We start from the raw sequence: 22,506 nt of genomic DNA on the forward strand, positions 1-22,506 counted from the left end.
TGAAAAACCTGTTTGGACAGCCCTGGCCTGGCCACATTACAAAATCTGGTCATTCAAGAGATTTCAAAGGCAGAGGCAGTTTCCCACATACGTTCCCACGAGGACTTTGTGCACCGCTCCTTGGCATGGCTATCTTAAGAGCCACGGCTTCAGCGCTGGGGTCCCCCACAAAGATGGTGTCCTGGTTCCAAGTTCCTGTATCTACCCACTTTCCCCACTTCTTTAAAATTTTTTTTGAAACACAGCCTCGCTCTGTCACCCAGGCTAGAGTGCAGTGGCACAATCTTGGCTTACTACAACCTCTGCCTCCCAGGCTCAAGTGATCCTCCCACCTCAGCCTCCTGAGTGACTGGGACCACAAGCATGCACCACCATAGCCAGCCGATTTTTTAAATTTTTGGTAGAGACGGGGTTTTGCCATGTTCCCCAGGCTGGTTGAGACTCCTGAGCTCAAGGGATCCGCCTGCCTAGGCCTCCCAGAGTACTGGAATTCCAGGTGTGAGCCGCTGTGCCTGGCTTTTTCCCGCTTCTTTACCAGTGCTACATCCAGCACACTCAAGAGTAGGAGCGAACCGAGAGTCCTCAATATCTCATTTCCAGGTTCTCTGAGGAGCTCCTGTGATTCTGACAGGTAAATCACATTGGATCGCGTAACTAACTCCATCCCTAATGGGCACCTTCCTTCCAGCAGACAGCGCCTGCCTCCCTCCCTGTGCAGTATCACCACGTGGGCCCTGGAAGTGAGAGGAGGTTGGGCACAGCTGGCATAGGTCCCTGACCCCCAAGTGAAATAGATCTGTGCCCTGGGTTCTGGCAGGAATTCACATGGTTGCGAATGGAGAGATGGACTCATGTGCAGGTCATTTGTGGAGAGCAGCGCCACTCCCTTTGAGAACTCCAGAGAGGATTTTGGGGGAACCTGAGATGTGGGGGAGCTGAGAACAGAAATACCTGAGAACAGGTGAGATGGGTGAGCCTCAAGTGGGAAATGGGGAGAGCCGTCATTTCAAGGAACAACATGAGGCTGGAAAGGAAACCAGGTACATCCAGAAACTCTGGGCCACTCTCCTCCTTACGTGGAAAGCAGGAACCCAGGCCAAAAGGCAGGGCTTGGCAAAAAGACCGCAGGAGCATTCTTGCCCTGGCACCTTCTCTGCCAGGCCCCTGAAGCTGGAGGCCATCAGAGGGTTTGTTTAGGGGAGCCCTGCAGAGCAATCAAGCTGACTGTGGACAATCGGAGCAGAGACAGTTGGCAGGAGGCAGTCAGGAGCCTCTCCCTTCTCTTTCCAGAGGTAGTTTCCTTCTGCCTCTTAAATTCAGGTATCTTCTGATCAGATCAATCTAGAATCTAGGCTTATGCTGTCACGGACTCACCATGGGAAACCTACCCTCACGAACTAGGATGACGTTCCCTGTTTATCCTCAGCAGAAAGCAGGCAAATGCCCTGTATCTGAAAGCAGGACTGTCTGTCCCCGTGGAGAGGCCTGGCTCTGCTGCAGTACCCAGCTTGCTTACAGGCCCTCACTCAACAAACAACATTAACTAAATGTGAGGTAATTAAGAAATCTCCTGCAGACTATTAGCTAAAGTGTCCACACATACAAGCTATTGTTTACAGCTCTTCAAGTCTATCATCACACCATCAACATTCCTGGTTGGATTAGCACAAACCTCGAGCCAGGAGTCAGCACTGGCTGGGCTGCCTGTGAAGTAGCTATGGATGGATGTGCTGGTAACTGCAGGTAGCTGAGGTGGAACCTCAGAGGCAGGGGGAGGAGAGGCAGCCTCTGCTCTATTCTGCCATCCTCTCCCAGGTCTGAGCCCACTATTGGCTCTGCCCACCATGAGAGAGGATAACCCACACACCTCTGGACCACCCTCTGAGCGGGCCACAGCAGTCCAAAAGCCCTTAAAAGATTCTTTCTTCAAGATAGTAAGTTGCTAAATAAAAACTTCAAAAATAACCCACAAATTTGCCATTTTGCCACTGTTTCCAGGCCCACCACCCCACCTACTGAAGATAACTGTGAACTTCAACTCACTTATCATCTTTCTCATAAATATTCAGTCCAAGGGCATCAACTCCAAGCCAAAGTTCTGTTCCTTTCTTGTTTTTTATCTCGAAATAGTTGATTCCATACATTTCCAGGTCCTGAGCAATCTTCAGGTATTCCAACATGGCATTATCTCTAATTGGGGAGAGTGAAACAGGCAGAGTCATTGGTAGCACTCAATATCCAGAACACTAAAACCTTTCCAGTATTTTTAAATTAAGGCGCCTTGTGTAGGATGGGCTCAACGCTGTGTGCTGCGTGCAGACAGGCAGGGGCCAGGCAGCAGACTGGTGGGGAGGGGATCCAGGCAGCCCGGAAGCTATGCCTGGGGTGGGTTCCATGCTGCCCTGCAGCCTCACCACCAAACCCCAAACTTTCAGGAAGAACTGATTCACACCGGCTTCTCTGACAGGTTTTTAAGTTTTATCACTCGGCACAATCCTCCTCCTTCTCTTGCCCACACATATGTCTTCTGGGACTCCCACAACCCTCCCCAAGGGCTTCGAGTTGTTTTTCTTCCACAAAGGATGCTTGGGCCAGACAGGAAACCCTGAAGCACAAAATCTGAGGCTCAAACCTCAAACAAACTTCAGAGGCTGAAATAATGCAGAGTCGCAAGACTAGGCCAGAGACAAGGCTCTAGGACAAGAACACCCAGAATCTGGTGGTCTGGCCATGTCTTACATTAATAGCCCCACGTCCAGGTTCTGGATCCCCACGTCCAGGATCCCAAGTGAGAAATCAGGATTCCTCACTTGGGATCCTTTTTCATTTACATACACTTTGTAAGACAACTACCTTCATACAATGAGCAAACTAGCACCTCTTTGACAGAAGAAAAATAACACCGATTGTAGGTGAACAATGCCCTACTGACTAAAATGAAGTTTAGACATCACACTTTCTACAAACAGAGGACATAAGCTTTTAGAACCTGAAGGCTTGAGCTAAACTGTTTCTTTCCCTGGGCAAGACACCTGGCTTTTTTTTTTTTTTTTCCCAAAAAAACCTCTTCCCTAAGGAAACCCCACTTTCAGCTGGGTTCCCTCAAGGTCTTCACAAGGCCTGACAAAGAGCCCTTTAAAGTACTAACTAGAGTCACAGGTAAAGACACGCTGGAGCGCACGGAGATGGCCAGATCCCAACAGCAGGGCGCAGCACTCACTTGAGCATCCCGCGGTGTTCCGCATGCCACACCTGGATCCGGTCCTCCCACTGGTCCCTGGTAAGTTTGTGCTGGTCCATGACTCTGGAATGCAAAAGGAAACAGCACTGTCATCCTTAAGGGCTGTGACAGGCAAGGAAGGAGGACCACTTACCACCCACACTCAAACCCTTACTTTCCATTCAAATCAATCAATCCCAAAGAGCTTTGGTTTCTATTTCCTGATGTGTAGCATTTCTATTCATGACGATTAATCTGGAAGACCAAGCGTTTTGAACAAGAACTCAGGCTGGAAAAACTAAGAAGGTATTTTAAGTGGCCTTTTCTTCCAAATGGGGTCATTTTTGTGACCACCAGTAAATAAAAACAGATTTCACAGGGGCCAACCTATCATAAACCAGGAGGAGCTAAGCAGTCAGGTCGAGAAGTTTGCTATGTTGCTGCGCTCCCACAGGACACGGCTGCGCTTTAGTTTCCGTGAGGAATGGCAGCTCGCCTTCCCTGGCTATGTTTCAGGTCGCTGGTCAGTGCCTTAATGACTAGAGTCCCAGCGTGAAGGAGCACTTGACACTGGCAAAGTCCCTGTGTTTCTAATGTAATCGCTTCTCCCTGCCGAGTATGGCATGACTGCTCCTGCCCAGGCCAGGTCACCCTGTGCTCACCTTTGAGGGATCAGCCTCTCAGAGCTGAGGTACCCAGACTTGTGCACTTCTTTGTTGTAGTCCCCAAACTTGGCCTGCACAGCGTAGGACCCCAAGAGCACGGCAGTCTCGGGGGGGCAGTAGATCTCGTCGCTAAGGATTCCCTCCTTCACTTGGAGGAAGAAAAGTTTCTGGGTGATGTCCTGGATGAGCTCCTCAGCCACATCTTCAGGAAAGAACTTGGCCCGGAACTTGAACTGGAGGGGATTCTCCTTCCTGACCTCCTGGGCAGACACCTGGACAAAGCAAGCCACATTCTCGACACAAATCCGGAAGACGAAGGCCCACTGTCCCCAACACAGGCTTCTAACCAAGACTCAATGGGGCCCTCAGGCCAGTTTTCAGGAGATAATGTCTATTCTTAATCTTTTTAGCATTCCAGACAAAAAATGGTTAGTCAAAAGGCCAGATATGGTGACTCATGCCTATAATCCCAGTGCTTTGGGAGGCCAAGGCAGGAAGATCACTTGGGTCCAGGAGTTTGAGACCAGCCTGGGCAACGTAGAAGAGATCCCATCTCTACAACATTTTTTAAAAAAAGTTAGCTGGGGATGGTGGTGCATGCTTATAGTCCCAGTTACTCAAGAAGCTGAGCAGAAGGAACCCTGGAGCTCAGGAGTTCGAGACTGCAGTGAGCTATGATGGCGCCACCGCACTCCAGCCTGGGTGACCGAGCAAGACCCTGTCTCTTCTTAAAAAACAACGAACGAACAAAAACAAAAAATAGGCCGGGTGCAGTGGCTCACACCTGTAATCCCAGCACTTTGGGAGGCTGAGGTGGGCGGACCACGAGGTCAGGAGTTCGAGACCAGCCTAACCAACATGGTGAAACCCCATTTCTACTAAAAATGCAAAAAAATTAGCCGGGCATGGTGGCATGTAGCTGTAGTCCCAGCTACTTGGGAGGCTGAGGCAGAAGAATCGCTTGAACCCGGGAGGTGGAGGTTGCAGTGAGCCAAGATCACGCCACTGCACTCCAGCCTGGGCGACAGACCAAGGCTCCATCTCAAAACAACAACAACAACAACAAACAAACAAACAAACAAGTACTATCACACTCTTGCACTCAGCTGGAAATCAAAGCTACTGCCTCACTAAGTCCCAGTCCTCATGGGATGATGCTATCAATCCTAGAGAACTCAAATTTGGATATGACCCCCACAGTGACCTGGAATCTGGCCACATGCCAATAGGGCCCTGGACCCCAAAGCTTACTCTTAAGAATTCCTCCTGTTCCTCCACTCTTCCCCACCTCCCATCATCTTTCTAACTTGTTGCTGTGACTTGGGAGGACAGTAGGGGTTTCGAAAAAAAGGATAATTTTCAAAGAGTTTGAAGAAAAATTGTTTATGTTACTACTTTTCTTTATGGTTGGTTAATGGAATTATCCAATCTTTAAAGTTGGAAGATAATCTGTCACAGGTTCACACAAAGCAATAACAGGTTCTTACGAAATAGTGGATGATTCACAGTTTATAAGATTAACAATCTCATTCAAAAAAACTAAGGTCAACTAAAAGCTATGCAATTAGCCATCATGTGCTCCGATGAGTGAGCTGTATGGAGAAATGCCAGAATCTGATTTCCAATCGATCTCCCCATTTACTGGAAACTTGCAACCATTTTTGTCTGTAAAAACTTTTACACAAACAAAAAGGAACAGAAAACAAGAGATAGGGTGAGTTGCTCCCGTTTCCTTATCAACAAAGCAGACCAACACTCAATCCACAGTCTGTAAATAGTTAACCCTGACTTACCTTCTTATCCAGCTTCAGCCAGGTAGGAAATCCTTTATTATCCACATACTGGAGGCCAAAGTACCACACTTCCCGGAGGCCGATAGTCTTTACCACCTGCATATGAGAGAGAGGCCCAACAGTCATGAGAAACTCACTCAAAAGGGCAACAGCTTTTGGCTGTCATTCATCACATGGTCTAGCAGAGTCCCCAGGAAACCAGGACATCTGCTCAGTCCAACCACTGGGCAACACCTGTTTAGCAATCTCTCAAATAACTTGTTAGTAACCAAGGCTATTATCTCAAAGCCATGAACAACTTATTTTTAATACAAATTTGAGCAGATTCAGGGTTCTACCTTCAAATCTTAGAAAACCTCACTCCTACTCCTTTGTACTCCAGGATGCTCTCCTGCATGAAATTCAGCAGGTGTGGCCAGCACACACGGAACCATGGGAGCCCACAACCCCCCAGGGAACAGTGCAGTGGGTGCATCGCTGCCCGTCAGGTGTGCTCATGTGGAAGACTCAAGTATCCAGCACCACACTTGAGCCTCCTCTGGCTGCCTGCCTCTGCCTCTCAGCCAGCTGGCCCAGGGGTCTGACTTACTAGGAACAGGGACAAAGAAGTCCTAGGAAACGTAGGAAAACAGGCAGTGGCAGACTTCTGGGACGGAAGGGTGTCAATGCACAGGGGTGCCCAGAGGAACCTGCATCTTATAGGCCTCCAGAAATGGGACATTCTGATGTAGCAGAGGTAGAATCCTGACCCTAGGTCGCAGCAAGGATTTCACATTTTCAAGTCCCTGTTGTGCATTACAGAGGAGTCCTGAGCTGCTTATTCTCATGAGTGTCTTAGAAACAGAAAAGCAGTGATAGTCGAACTTGCTGTGGACACTTGTTGAACATCATCTAAACCGAGTCTCAGACAAGTTACTATATATATGTAAAGTACTATTTACATATATATAGATGTGTAATTTAAAATCCCATGATATATAATGTTAAACTTTTTAGAAAAAAAAGCTACCATCCTTCAAATACATGGTTTCTATCATATTTAATGCCAAAGAGGGTTGAATACATTAGAAATGACAACTCAGGTATACAGAACATTTGCTTAAAGTAAACCCTAAAATTCCAAATTAACTCCTGCTCTGGGCCTGTTTCTTCATCTGAAGGGTACAGGGAGGCCAGAGGCTCCCTAAAGCCCTAGGAGTCTGTTTATTAAATGCCCAGGACTGACCTGTTCTTTCCCTCTTCCCACTCACCCAAAGGGGATGGGGGCAGGCTGTAACCAAGCAGCTTCATCATGGAATGATAGAAAAAACATTTAGACTTTTTATGCAGTGCTTTGCTCTCAAGTCTTTTGCGAAACCTATGTTTTTTGTTTTTGTGGTAGCAAAGCACAGAGAAAACTGAATTCGAAGACCAGGTTTCTGTATACAGTCTTGCTAATGTCTTGTTCCTCACAAGCCTCCATCTTATCGCTGATATGAAACCTGCCTAGCCTTCCTCTCTGGGTTGTTTCAAAGTTGCACAAGAGGTTGGGTGCAGTGGCTCACGTCTGTAATCCCAGCACTTTGGGAGGCTGAGGCGGGAGGAACACAAGGTAAGGGGGGTATGAGACCAGCCTGATCAACATGGTGAAACCTGGTCTCTACTAGAAATAGCCAGGCACGGTGGCACGAGCCTGTAATCCCAGCTACTCAGGAGGCTGAGGCAGGAGATTCACTTGAACCCAGGAGGCAGAGGTCGCAGTGAACCGAAATTGCGCCACTGCACTCCATCCTGGGCAACTGAGACTCCATCCAAAAAAAAAAAAAAGTTACACAAGAAAACTCCACATGCCTAAGAAATTGCTTGCTCTCTGATGCCATCCTTCACTTCATCCACCCAACTGCAGCCTCAGCCTGCACATCTGAACCAGTTAGAAATAATCTTTTGTCCACTTGACTTCCACTTGACATAACTGTCAGGCTCTCGCTGATTTTCAGGGTCACAGCTCAGGATCCTCTTCTGCATCTGCTATGCTGTGGCCATCCCCCTTCCACACGGCAAATCACAGAACCCGTAGCCATACCATGCAGTCCAAATGAGAGCCTCCCTCTCTCAGCAAGGCCTGTCCCTGGCTGCCCTAACCTGCGCGCACCTTCCTGGCAGGAATTTTCCATCAATCTCCAGGATAACTATGCTCAGAGTGTGTTTCAGAATCCTACTGCTCACACAATGCATTCCCCAAAGGGACACGTTAGAATTAAGCAATCTTCCTCTCTTCAGTCCACTCTAAAAATCAATCCATAGGTCATCCCTACAAGGAAAAAGCCAACATTCCTAGAAAAACACCCCTCGCCATTCCCTTCATTGGTGAATCCTGACACACCATGGGTGGAGAGTCTCTACATTTGTGTCTACTCCCTAACCCTGCCTCAGTGGTGTTTGGTTTTGTTTGTTTTGGTTTGGTTTGTGAGCCAGGGTCTTAAACTGTTGCCCAGGCTGGAGTACAGTGGTACGATCTTGGCTCAATGCAGCCTCAACCTTCTGGGTTCAAGCGATTCTCCGACCTCAGCCACCTGAGTAGCTGAGACTACAGGCATGTGCCACAACGCCTGGCTAGTTTTTAAATTTTTTGTAGATACAGGTTTTTGCCATGTTGCCCAGGCTGGTAGCCTACAGGAGACTGGGCTCAAGCAATCCTCCCGCCTTGACCTTCCAAAGTGCTGGGCTCAGTGGTGTTTTAAATGGCAGATTTTTAGGAAAGAAAAGGTGGGAGATGTCTATTTAACTCAATCTCAAGCAACAGTTGGAGCAGTTCCTCCCCACTCAGGAGCTTCTGGCATGGGGGGGGCCGGCTTATCAAGACACCTGGGCTGCAGTCCAGCCCTGGCTCTGTCCCTCAACGTGGCAGCTGGCCCTGGGTGTTCTCCATCACACTGAAGCCCTGGACTAGGACCCAGGAGTAAAGCAAAAGCACTCCAGGGCTTGACGCTGGGGTGGGGGGCGCTGCAGGTGAGAGCTGAGTAACAAAGGGGTATTGGGGGAGGAGAGCTGATTACTTTACCTCCAATCTCTTTCAAGCTATTCCCTTCAAGACCTTATTTTCAGTGACATCCAGGTCCAGGAATGAGCTTTCCATCACAAATTTCTCCATAACTATGACCTAGTTTTTCCACTTATCCTAGGGCTCCCAACCCTGCTTTAAAGTTTTTGCTCGAGAAGGTCTCATTTATAGGTAAGAACTCAGGCTCCAGGAGGCTAACCAAGGAACATACTGGCAGAACCAACACCAGAAGCCAGGGCCCTACGCCAAGTGTGCTGTACAGGGTTCAGCCGGCAGCACTCAACTTACTTCAGGATTCTCTTTCAGCAGAAACTTTTAAATTTTTACCCCAAGTCCAGCCTCACCCAGAGTAGTAAATATCTTTATCCCTACCAGGTGAGGCAGACCCAGGAAATGACCTCAAAATAACAGTGGAAGCTGTCATGATGATCGGCCACTGGCACTGCACTTACTCTGGGGGCGTCCACCTGGGCACATTCTGGCACCCGCATGTTCTGCTGCACGGAGCCAGCCCACTGCTGCTGGGCGCTCCTTTTCGGAGTGAGAGGGAGATATGATCAAGCATGGATGGAGTCTCCTGTGGTCTAAGTGTGCTAAAATTCTCCCTCCTAGGTCTCCCAATCACCACCCACTCTAATTTCTGGGTTTGGTGCTAGAACACAGAGTATCACTTCTACCAGTAGGGCCCCTCGGGATGGTTCAAAGGACTTGTAACTCACACCTGGCCCTGCTCCTCTCCTGGCCCCAGAGAAGAATCCATTTAGTCCAGAAAATAAGATCTTGCTTTCTTTAGAACTTAGAACTGCTCCACAGAAAAGTTATCATAGCCTTCATGGTGGCTCACCAGTCTTACTGAAACTGAACTCCATGTCTCACGAAGAATACGCAGCAATGGGGAATCATTCTGGGCCGCCCATCTCAAGAAAGAGTCTTCGCTGGCACCTAAGTGAGCTCACAGACGCTGAGAGCGGGCTGGATGGGGCTTGCGGTGACTTGCGTTACTGACTACTGCCACAAAGGTCCTTTCCACTCCACGACCTCTGGCCCACTTAGTTCACGAAGTCAAGCAGGGAAACAGGAGCGAGAGGCGAGGGAAGAGGACTGTTTTCTAATATAAACCATAAGGTGAGATCTAGTAGCTCTATACATTTCCGTCTGAGGGGGTCACTTATAATAAAACGTGTTCAAAAAGCTTTTTACCAAAAATGAGCATTCTTTAGTGGGGTATGGCTGCTGGAGTGGAATATCTAAAGTCTTAAGAAACAGAAAACACTGTTAAATATCAAAAAAGATAAGAGAGATCAAAGAGTCTGACGTTTTGAAACTGTGAGGTGTTGGACGGGTGCCGCCCTGGTGCCTTGCCACGCACAGGGCACTGCTGTACATGTTGCAAAGCTGGTTCTGCGGTGAACTACAGGAGAGAGTTGTAAATAACACCAGCGCAGCAAGCTAAGGCCCATGGGCCAAATCTTGTCTGTTGGCTATTTGTGCAGCCCACAGACTAAGAATGGGTTTACATTTTTTCAATGGTGGTGATGGGGAAATTACATAAAAATATCAGTGCCCGGCCAGGCACAGTGGCTCAAGCCTGTAATCCCAGGACTTTGGGAGGACGAGGTGGGCAGATCACAAGGTCAGGAGACAGAGGCCATCCTGGCTAACACAACGAAACCCCGTCTCTACTAAAAATACAAAAAAAATTAGCTGGGCGTGGTGGTGGGCACCTGTAGTCCCAGCTACTCAGGAGGCTGAGGCAGGAGAATGGCGTGAACCCTTGCAGTGAGCCAATGTCGTGCCACTGTGCCACTGCACTCCAGCCTGGGCGACAGAGCGAGACTCCGTCTCAAAAAAAAAATCAGTGTCCATACAGAGCTTGACTAGAAAACAGTCATGCTTGAATCTTCACGTGTTTATGGCTGCTCTCAATACTACAATGGCAGAGCTGAGTAGTTATGACAGCAACTGTGTGGGCTGCAAGTCTAAAATATTTACTCTCCAGCCATATGCAGAAAAAGACTTCTGACCTGTGCTATAAAAATACTAAATAGGCCAGGTGTTGTGGCTCACACCCGTAATCCCAGCACTTTGGGAGGCCACGATGGGCGGATCACGAGGTCCGGAGATTGAGACCATCCTGGCTAACGTGGTGAAACTCCGTCTCTACTAAAAATACAAAAATTAGCCGGGGACGGTGGCGGGCGCCTGTACTCCCAGCTACTTGGGAGGCTGAGGCAGGAGAATGGCATGAACCCGAGAGGCGGAGCTTGCAGTGAGTGGAGACTGTGCCAATGCACTCCAGCCTGGGCGACAGAGCGAGACTCTGTCTTAAAAAAAAAAAACAAAAAAAACCTAAATAATGGTTTTTAGTCACTCCTTGACTGGAAAAAATCCAAGCCATTAAGACTGTATTTGGGCTGAGCGTGGGCTCACACCTGTAATCCCAGCACTCTGGGAGGCTTGAGGCAGGTGGATCACTTGAGTTCAGGAGTTCAAGACCAGCCTGGCAAACATGGAGAAACTCCATCTCTATTAAAAATACAAAAATTAGCAGGGCATGGTAGCCTGCGCCTGTAATCCCAGCTATTGCGGAGGCTCATGCAGGAGAATTGCTTGAACCTGGGAGACAGAGGTTGCAGTGAGCCGAGATAGCACCACTGCACTCCAGCCTAGGCAACAGAATGAGACTCAGTCTCAAAGGAAAAAAAACAAAACAAAACTGTATTTGGAGCAGCTGTTATTAGGGAAAAAAGTATTTAATAAATAAATAGTAATATCACTAATAAATACTTGATTTAAAAAAAATCTTCCAATTTTAAAAAATGAATTTTTTTCTCTAAATCTTCATTTCTTCTTTTCATAGACGTTCAGGTATGACCACTTAGAAATGAGAAGATGCACCAACTGCTGAGACAACTAAGGTTCACTCATCCACGCAGTGAGAGGGGTTCTACTCTGGAGGTGGAGGCGGCTGGGGGTAGGAAGCTGCGTCTCTAACACAGGGTGAGAGACACATAGGCCAGCACACCTCCTTACACTGACAAGCACAATCACTCTGTTCAGCCCTTTGCTTCCATGCCTGGTAACACACTGAATCCACCTGGCTTTATACAACAGATAGCTGTGTGCTTTCATACACCTCCTAGGCAGGATATACGTGTCTATTAATGCATTTTATAATGCTATCATGAAATACTTTCACCTTTTAAAAGATCCTTCTCATCTATTACCTCAAGTGAGTAAAACAAGGTAATATGCTTAGCAAACAAAATAACTGAAATGTTGCAAAACAATTTTTTTTGTAGATAGAGTTAAATCTCAAGTTCAGAGACCAACCTGATCAAAAAGCTGTTTTCCAGTTGTATTTGGCTGGATTGCAAACTCCAGCTCTGCATCCATGGTGGTAACTCGGACATTGATCTGAAAAACAGAATGAAACAAATTACGCTTAACTGAGTATTCTTTTCTTCTGATAACCTCCTGCACCTTCTACATAAGCTGCTCCTCAGTGTGGCGATGGCACATGCCTGACATCAGTTCCCGTGCTAGTCAGGAAGCCACACACCACTCCTGACTGCAGATGGCTGGGGACATCTCAGCAGGCGCACAGTGTGAACCAAACGCAGCCTCTTTGCTTTAATAAAGCACACTGACACTTAGGTGTAAGCAGTTTTTCTCTTCTCTTTGAGACAGGGTCTTGCTCTGTCACCCAAGCTGGAGTGCAGTGGCGCGGTAACAGCTCACTATAGTCCTGACCTCCCAGGCTCACATGAACGCCTCCCACCCAGCCTCTCGAGTAGCTGGCACTATAGGTGTCACCATGACCAGCTCGTTTTTTTTTTTCTTAAAACTTTTTGTAGCGACGGGGTCTCACTATGTCGCCTAGGCTGGTCTTGAGCTCCTAGGCTCAAGCAAGCCTTCCATCTCAGCCTTCCATAGTGCTGAGATTACAGACATGGGTCACCTTGCCCAACCTAAACATTTTTTTTTTTTTTAAAAAACAATAGTTTAACCTATTTTTCCATGCACCATCTCATATGAGCCTTACGACAGCCAAAGGAGGCAGGAGGGCTCCTGAGGGGCACCAAGGGAGTCAGACAAGGGAAGAGAGAAAGAGCTTTGTACCAGAAGTTTTGAAGCAACCTTAGAAACCATAGTGAGAGACAAAGGATGAAATGTCCAAAGACACATCAAAGATGGATTATGTAGTGATATTAAATTATAATTATGAAAATAGAAACTGGGCAAATTGCTTCTGAAATCAAAAATATGACAAGCAATACTCTCTCAATGCAAATGTGAGATCTATTTAGACAAGAGATGAAAAATAAAATGTAAAAATGGAAATAGTATCAGGATGGCGAGACACAGAACTGAGGAGATAGAGACGGGAGGGCCTTAAAATATTTCTAATGTTGCCATGTAGCTGTTTTAAAAAAAAAAAAAAACAAAAAAAAACAGTCGGGTGGTCGGGTGCCATTGACTCACACCTGTAATCCCAGCACTTTGGGAAGCTGAGGCAGGTGGACCACTTGAGGTCAGAAGTTCAAGACCAGCCTGACCAACATGGTGAAGCCCTATCTCTATTAAAAATACAAAAACTTAGCCGGGCGTGGTGGCGGGCGCCTGTAGTCCCAGCTACTCGGGAGGCTGAGGCAGGAGAATGGCGTGAACCCGGGAGGCGGAGCTTGCAGTGAGCTGAGATCGCGCCACTGCACTCCAGCCTGGGCAACAGAGCCAGACTCCGTCTCAAAAAAAAAAAAAAAAAAAAAAAAAAACAAAACTAGCTGGGCATGGTGGCACACGCCTGTAGTCCCAGCTACTTGGGAGGCTGAGGCAGGAGAATTGCTTGATCCCAGAAGGCGGAGGTTGCAGTGAGTCAAGATTGTGCCACTGCACTCCAGCCTGGGCAACTGAGCGAGACTCCATCTCAAAACAAAAACAAAAAAACACAACAACAACAAAACAATCCACTTACATCAAGGTAGTTTTCAAATTTATCACTTGAGGAAACCCAGATTTACTAAAGCATATGAAAAACACTCAAATTTGGCTACTTTATGTCACTGTCCCAAAGGAAAATAGTAGAGCCACAAAGCAACTATAATGCTTAATATTAAGAAATGCTTGCTTCTCACCATTGTCAAGTGAAATATACAGAAGCTGGAGAGCTACCTATCCTGGATTCTTCGTAACGCAGGTATAAATGTAATGAGGACATATTACCTGTGCCAGGATTTGGCAACAGAAGTTTTGTTATCCAGCCAGGGCACCAGAAATATTAAGCCCTCACCAAATGTCACTTCCTACTTCAGGAACCACCTGCCCCACCTCCACCCCTGTCCCAATAACATTTAAGACTGTGACAACTGAGAGATCCTCTGATATACATCCAATATGCCTTAAAGGCTCCCTGACTGGTATAACAAGTACAGAAGTATCGTTTTCCAGGTCTTGTTTTAAAAGTTTTCTCCACAATTCCAAGTCCAGAAGTTAAAGAACTCAAGTTTACTGAGAGGAAACCAGACCTGTTTTAAAGTCTTTAATCATACTAAAATATAAAAACCTACTTTTCTTTCATTTCCTGCTGGCAATTTTTTTAAAATCACAAAATGGCTGTTATGAAGCATGAAATAAAGCATGCATTTCTCTCAATTATGGTTCCAAGGGCCTGTATTAGAGATGGGAAAACCAGCCCCAAGTCAAATATTTCAATAACAAATGCAGCTCCAGCTACATACACAGAAGCCAACAATGACATATCACACTTAAAACTAAAGTGGAGGGGCATTCGCTCACAAATGCAGAGCCCTGGGTATGCCTTTCTTTCTCTGCTATCTACTGGTTCAGAAGTGGAACCCCAAGTACAATTAGAACTGAAGGCCACTACCTAGTTAGGACAAAGACAAATGACCAGAGTCCATGCACACGAGATTTCAGACTCCATTTTTTTTTTTTTTTTGAGACGGCATCTTACTCTATCGCCCAGGCTGGAGTGCAGTCGTGAGATCTCGGCTCATTGCAAGCTCCGTCGCCCGGGTTCACGCCATTCTCCTGCCTCAGCCTCCCGAGTAGCTGGGACTACAGGTGCCCACCACCACACCCAGCTAATTTTTTGTATTTTTAGTAGAGACAGGGTTTTACCATGTTAGCCAGGATGGTCTCGATCTCCTACATTCATATACGTATACATAGGGCAGGCTCTACAATCTGTATCTTTACATAGAGATTGAGAAGATACTCATAAAATCTCAACAGGTAAATGAACACTATGTTAATGAGCTGCTTTAAGTTAAAGGGCTGTCTGTTACTTGATTAGTCATTAGGCTACTAGTGTTTCCCACTGGGGGTGCTCTTGTCATTCTGGACAGCAGAAGTATTCATTCTGCAAGACTATCCCAAGCACTCAGGAACGTTTAGCATCCTTAAGCCATCCAATGACTGACTGTCCCCAGTCATTGGAACATCTAAAAGCAACCCCATCCACATACACATTGCCAAATGCTCTATGGGGAAAAGGGAGGAGATCCTCCCCAGATTAAGGACCACAGCACAGCACTGCCTTAACCTACTGCATGATAAACAGTTCCATGATAAACAGTTCCATGTTTAGAAAGACAATTATGGATAAAATAATGTGCTACAATACAGCATATGCATTCACCGAAGTTTAAAATGAGACATTCACTGAGATGACAGGACCATTTACATACATACTTTGTCTACTTATCCAAGGGCTTGGGAAAAAAAAAAAAAAAAAAACAGACTTTGGGGCCAGGTGCAGCGGTTCACACCTGTAATCCTAGCACTTTGGGAGGCCAAGGCAGGTGGCTCACTTGAGGTCAGGCGTTCAAGACCAGCCTGGCCAACATAGTGAAACCCCATCTCTACTAAAAATACAAAAATTAGCTGGGTGTGATGGCACGTACCTGTACATAGTCCCAGCTACTTGGGAGGCTGAGGCAAGAGAAGTGCTTGAACCTGGGAGGCAGAGGTTGCAGTGAACAAGATCACGCCACTGCACTCCAGCCTGGGCGATAGAGCGAGACTCAAGAACACCACCAGCACCAGCACTACCACGCTTCAGCAACTGAGAAAACACATCTAAATCCCAACTTTCCATTTTATTATCAGGGTGTTAGGCTTCCCTAGTCAGCAACTGTTTTTCTCAACATATTTGAATGCCAGCTGGTTCTTGTATCTTCAACAGTGCCACAGGAATAAGGGGGGACTGGGACTGTATGAATCTGATACATGCAAGGATTGTCCCACAAAAAACTCAAGTCCATGGGCTTAAATACACCACACACAAATCCAAACTATGTGCAAAGACTGGAGAAAAAGAGCACGTGGTTTGCAGTTTTTATTATCTTAGTAATTCCCCTTAGATTACACACTTATCAAAAACTGTGTTCGGTGAAGGCAACGCAATCACATGTGTGGTACAGGTGTGTGCATAGTAAGCAGTTAGTCATCTAAGATCTACCCAAAAAAGGGCAATATTTCTATCAGGTTTGCCAAAATATTAAAAACTTTTTAAAGTTATGCTTTGCTTGGGGGTGGTGGTGGTGATTTAAGTTTAATTTTACTCCTGTACCACTCCCCAGACAAAAAGAACCATGTGGTTGACGGTGCAGATGAAGTTAATGAAAAACCAATACTGTCTCTACTCTCCCTTTGCTTAATAATCTACTCTTTAAAAAATTCTAGGCCAGGCGCAGTGGCTCATGCCTGTAATCACAGCACTCTGGGGGGCCAAGGCAGGCAGATCACTTGAGGTCAGGAGTTCAAGACCAGCCTGGCCAACATGGTAAAACCCCATCTCTACTAAAAATACAAAAATTAGCCAAGTGTGGTGGCACACACTTGTAATCCCAGCTACTCAGGAGGCTGAGGAGAGAGAATTGCTTGAATCCAGGAGGCAGAGGTCCAGTGAGCCAAGATCACGCCACTGCACTCCAGCCTAGGTGACAGGGTGAGATTCCACTGTAAAAAATAAATAAATAATTTTATTTGTCAGCCAGGTATAATGGCTCAGGCCTGTAATCACAGCCCTTTGGGGAGCCAAGGCAGGAGGATCTCAAGGCGAGGAGTTTGAGACCACCCTGGGCAACATAGCGAGAACCCGTCTCTAACTTTTAAAAACTTCAAAAAAATTTGTGTTATTACAAGTTAGCTCAGCTCAAACTTATACTACAGGATGAACCACAATAGCTTTATTCTTCTAATGTTCCATGGCCACAGACTACAGGACCAACCCCTGCTAGTGGGCACCTAACATGTTCATTCGATCCACAAACACCAATTAAATACTGCAAGGTGTGCCAGGCACCACGATAGGCACTGTGAGTACAGAGAGGCATTAGCCCTCCCTACCCCTGAGTGGCTTATACATTAATGAAGATGGCTGTGCCTCAAACAGTGATCACATACCACAGTGCTTCCCACATCAGCCCCACCATCAGGATCCTCACAGAAGCTTTTCAAACACCCTCAGCCCCGGAAGCTGTCACTTCCACAAGTGATTTTGAGGAGGCCAAACTTGGGAATCACTGGAAGACAAGACACAGGAGGCAGAAGGCCTGGGTTTGAGAGCTAGCTCTGTAATCTGAGGATTCCCAGCAAATAACTTTCTGCCACTGGGCATCAGTTACCTGATCTGCAGGTAGAGTTTGGACTAGATGGCTTGAGGCCTTTTCCCACTCTGAAATGCTAGCTTCAAAGCCCGCAGGCCAGGTGTGACACAGCCAGTGCCATCGGACAGAAGAGGTATGAGTACCCCCTGAAGAGTCTCTTCCTTAGGGGACACATGCCAATGGAACCAGAGGTCCAATAAATACTGTCTGACCACTAGGAGAAAAGTAACCCACTAGAATGCTATTCAAGACCGGCAAGTAGAGTGTTTTCAAGGAAAAGGGACAACACACCTGTGTTCACTTTCCCCAGAGGGAAAGTACCCCTCCAGGCAGTCACACAATGGCATAGGTGTTACCACTCCAATGCAATGGACATGCAGGGTGTTAAACCCCAATCTGCTTTGTTTTTAAATAAACTCAACAATTTGCCTAATTAAAACAAAATAAACCCAACATCCTCTTTGCTCATTCCCTGAAGCACCTGAGCCCGGCACACAGGCCTGGTGGCAGGGGTGGCCCCAGCCTCACTCAGGCCAACCCTGTTCCTCTCCCTTGCTGGTGATATTGAGTGGCTGGAGACCATTTAATCTGTGAGCATCTTCCAGCTTGATCATTCTATGACTTAAAATCATCGTGCCTGGCTTTTGACACCATCCCAAGCCAGCAGCTATGTAGTTCTCTTTGAAATTATTTGGCTTTGAAAGAGAAAGGGACAAAAATGGGGATATGCTGTGGGGGGCAGTGTTTGGAGGTCACGTAACTCTGCAGTGGTTAAGGTGGGGTTTTCTTTCTTCCTGCTTTAGCTGAAAGGCTGCTGCTTGTCTGCCATGTTCATGCCAACAGTGGCAGCCCAAGATGGGGCCACAGTCTCCGCTTCCCAGACTGTTCTGCCCACAGCTTATTTCCATGGAGCAACCCAGGGAACTAACATTTTTCAGAATATAGTTGGGAAAACATGATTTCTGAGTCTTCCCAGTTTAACTTTATCAAAATGGCATCTAAAATGCCTTCTAAGAGTCTAAGGAATGAAAAAGATACCAAGTTGACAATTAAATTTCGTATTTTGCTTCTAATCTATGAATACAATTGCTGAATATTTGGCCATCAAATTATTTCCCAGGTATTTTCCTCATTTTGGTAAATAAATATAGGTATGCATTATTTCCTTTGTGAAGCATCCATTTCCTCTGAATATTTTAAACTTGGTTGAAGATTACCTCTACAGTCACACTTCTTACAGCATAAATTCAAACTGCAATAAAAGCCCAAGACAGGAGGGAAAAGTCCAAGATCAGTTCCTCCACAAACATTACAGGAAAGCAACCCTGAGTCTTAGACAAAAGAACCAGATTTAATTTTAGAGGCCAGAACACTGCAGGAAAGAAGTTTGCAGTAATTTTTTTAGGTACTCAAAAATCAGGAAAACCATGTAAAATAAAAAAGGGTAATTCAAATGGAAGCATCTGAATGTTTGAATTTCAGGCAGTGGATTCACTGCTAACAGATTAATCCCTATATTATCACACCTGCCATTTACTATAAAACCAGTCTGAGTAGAGCCATCCAGCCACCACCACCAAGATTACATTGCGAGTTTGACCTTCCATATCATTTAAAACGTCAACGCTGTTATCAAACATTCCAGCCCTCTTCCGAAGGTGCCACTTCAGCAACTTTTAACAGCTTTCAAATATTTGGATAGGACCTTTCAAATACTTAGAAATGCTCTGATAGGAAGTAGATACAGTAAACTTTCTCCCACAGATGGGAGTATGATAGGGAAAATTCTTACAACCAATGATAAATGAATTAAAAGCTTTGTAGCTGCTATTTTGGTTCACTTAATTGGGTAATTAGAGACAAAACTGTATGTTTCCTTTCATGTTGAGTCACTATGTACTTTAAGTAGCAGCTATTGAAATATAATTTACCATAAAATTTACCCATATAAAATGTGTAATTCAGTGGTTTTTAGTATATTCAGTTATGCAACTGACACTGCTATCTAGTTTTGGAATAGTCTGTCAGCCCAAAAAGAAACTCCATGGCCACTGGCAGTCACTCCCCATTCCTCCTGATCCCTCAGCCCCTGGAAACCACCAATCACTTTCTGTCTCTAAGGATCTGCCTATTCTGGACATTTCAGAGACACAGAATTTTATAACATGCAGTCTTTTGTGACTGAATCCCATGACTTAGCATAATGTCTAAAAGGGTTATTCATGTTGCAGCATGTACCAGCACTTCATTCTTTTTTTACTGCCCAGTAATACTCCATTGTGTGGATGTCACTTCTGTCTACCCATTCAGGTGATGGACATTTAACTTGCTCCTTGCTGCTTTTAGCAATTGCAAATAAGAAACAGCTGAGAAACAATGGCATTCAAACTAGACTGTGGTCATTTTCAAAAGAATAAAAATCTTTAGAGAAACAAAAATGAATTTTTAAAAACTAAACTTTTAGGGTTTACTGTTTTTAAGTTCTAAATGAAAATATTCTACGTTCTTAGAAGTTGCCGGCTGCTAAACTGACATGAACGCAGTAGCGGCACTCCAATCATGCACGGCCATGCTGCGCTCTGCTGCCTTAGCCCTCTCACTGCTTCTGGGCGCCATGGGGTGCCCCACCAGTGCAGAGCTGAGAGGCCGGCTCAGCTTTGCTTCAGAGACCTCCCTCGATGGAAGAGGGTCTTAGTTTGCTGCTCCACTTTTTTTTTTTTTTTTTTAAGAAATGGTCTCGCTCTGTCGCCCAGGCTGGAGTGCACTGGTACGATCTCAGCTCACTGCAACTTCTGCCTCCAGGGTTCAAGAGATTCCCCCTGCCTTAGCCTCCTTAGCTGGGACCACAGACAGCCGCCACCACAGCCAGCTAATTTTTCTATTTTTTGTAGAGATGGAGTTTCACCATGTTGCCCAGGGTGGTCTCAAACTCCTGACCTCAAGGGATCTGCCTAACTCAGCTTCTCAAAGTGCAGGGATTACAGGTGTGAGCCACTGCTCCACATTTAACTCCAATGATGCTGAGCACAACCCAGCACTCTAATTACAAAAATTTGTTTTGTTATAACTGAACATTCCCTTTCCATTTTAGACTTTATTGGCTGAACATCTCTCTCCCCCAGTCCTATTCACGGCTGCTCACAAAAACATGACAATACCAGGCATGGTTCATGAAGTCTGGTGTGGGAAGAGGAGGCCTGGCTCACACCCCTTTGAAGTCATTTAAGACATATGGCCAGCTGTACCTTATATGCAGCCATTCACAGGCCCTCGAGGTGCTCAAACTTGAAATGTGAAAAAAAGTCACGTGGGAGCTTGTTAAAATAGTTTCCTGGACCCCAGGCTAAGGGTCTGACTCAGGTTGGGAAGGGCCTACATTTCCATGTTTACCGGCTCACAGCTGATGCCAATGCTGCTGGCCAAGGCCACGCTATGACCAACAGTGCCCGGGCAGCAGGGGGCAGAACTTGCCATCGGGAAAATGCAAAAGGACACGACCTGTTTGGCCAAGATTAATGTATTTACCTCTGCTGATTTATAATCCTTTATTTTATTTATTTATTTTTTTTTTTTTGAGACGGAGTCTCGCTGTGTCGCCCAGGCTGGAGTGCAGTGGCCGGATCTCAGCTCACTGCAAGCTCTGCCTCCCGGGTTTTTTTTACGCCATTCTCCTGCCTCAGCCTCCCAAGTAGCCGGGACTACAGGCGCCTGCCACCTCGCCCGGCTAGTTTTTTTTTTGTATTTTTTAGTAGAGACGGGGTTTCACCGTGTTAGCCAGGATGGTCTCGAACTCCTGACCTCGTGATCCGCCCGTCTCAGCCTCCCAAAGTGCTGGGATTACAGGCTTGAGCCACCGCGCCCGGCCTATAATCCTTTATATAAAAATATCCTTACTAAGTCTCCATTCATTGTACTAGCAGACAGGTTTTCTCTAATGAAACCTCAGATCACAACAGATGGACTCACATATTTTAGTAGTCTCTCTGGATCCTGATCCCCTTATCTCACTGTCTCCATGAACAATATGCCAACTGAATAAATTATAGCACTAGCTATGACAGACACTGGTTGTTTTCCACAAATGCTGGCTAACAAATAGCCAAGCTCTGTAAAACATTACCATTGACTTAGCAAACCTTAACCAGCTTAGTGCAGAAATGCAGATACTCTAATTCAGTCAAGGTAGGCAAAGCAGAAAAGCCCGAGAGGCAAGTGAATTGTTTGTGGGTTTTTTAAGCTCTTCTTTCTCCACATCAACAACCTTTTTTTGGAGTGTTACAGTAACAGTTAACATTGAAAAGATAACTTTGTTTCCATGTATTATGTGAAGCGAATGTCTTTCTTACATGAACAATGCTGCTCCCAGTAGCAAACTGTTTTATATACAAAATTATATCAATGTAGTTGCAAATGATAACCCAATGACTACATTTAACATTATGGTTTCCAGCAAGCATATGGTTAGAAGTGTCCAAGTTTTACTCCAGAAAGGCAGTCCAGAAACCACCCTGTTATAAATAACATCTTTCAAGGACAGAGAGGGCTGAGATGAGAACCACTATGTTGCTAAAGGTATTTATCAAAATATTCAAAACACTATTAGAGAAGTAAAATAGCAAGGTGGTCCTTAAAATATTATTTTCTATTAAATGAAGTCTCTCTCTCTCTCTCTCTCTCTATATATATATAAAATCAATCTATGACATTGACCTGACGGTATACTTGGCAAAGACATCAACCACTGGTCAGGGTTCTTCTCTAAACATTCCCACCCATAGCAGTGGCCGTGTCACTGAGGAAAGGAAGGGCTAGAAGAAATTCCAGGGACACATATTTAAGCTCCCTTTTTCCTCAGAGATCCTGTTCTGATAAGCGGTCTCTCTCAACATCAGCCTTCTTGAGCTAAGTGTCCTTGTTGACCTTTAGGAGGTGGAAATAACAGTATAAATACATCACGCTGGGCTGCACACGGTGGCTCACGCCTATAATCCCACCACTTTGGGAGGCTTAGGCGGGCGGATCAGTTGAGACCAGCAGTTTGAGACCATCCTGGCCAACATGGTGAAACCCCGTCTCCACTAAAAATACAAAATACTAGCCGGGTGTGGTGGTGCACATTCATAATCCCAGATACACCAGGGACTGAGGCAGAAGA

General features: G+C 45.9%; 1 protein-coding gene across 2 annotated transcripts in view; it reads right to left on the reverse strand.

Annotated features, from left to right (window-relative positions):
- The window catches only part of EZR (ezrin), a 55,459-nt gene that overhangs the window by 15,425 nt on the left and 17,528 nt on the right, over positions 1-22,506 (reverse strand). The window contains exons 3-7 of one of the 2 annotated variants that reach the window (XM_005552218.4): positions 12,052-12,135; positions 5,679-5,774; positions 3,883-4,157; positions 3,221-3,304; positions 2,044-2,190 (exon numbers count right to left, since the gene is read on the reverse strand). In XM_005552218.4, coding sequence (XP_005552275.1) covers positions 2,044-2,190; positions 3,221-3,304; positions 3,883-4,157; positions 5,679-5,774; positions 12,052-12,135 — 686 coding nt within the window. Of the gene's footprint in view, positions 1-2,043; positions 2,191-3,220; positions 3,305-3,882; positions 4,158-5,678; positions 5,775-12,051; positions 12,136-22,506 lie in introns of those variants that run through there. The other variant, XM_074037364.1, reaches the window with a different exon arrangement.

The sequence above is a fragment of the Macaca fascicularis genome, chromosome 4 (genome assembly GCF_037993035.2).
Source record: "Macaca fascicularis isolate 582-1 chromosome 4, T2T-MFA8v1.1".
Lineage (NCBI taxonomy): Eukaryota > Metazoa > Chordata > Mammalia > Primates > Cercopithecidae > Macaca > Macaca fascicularis.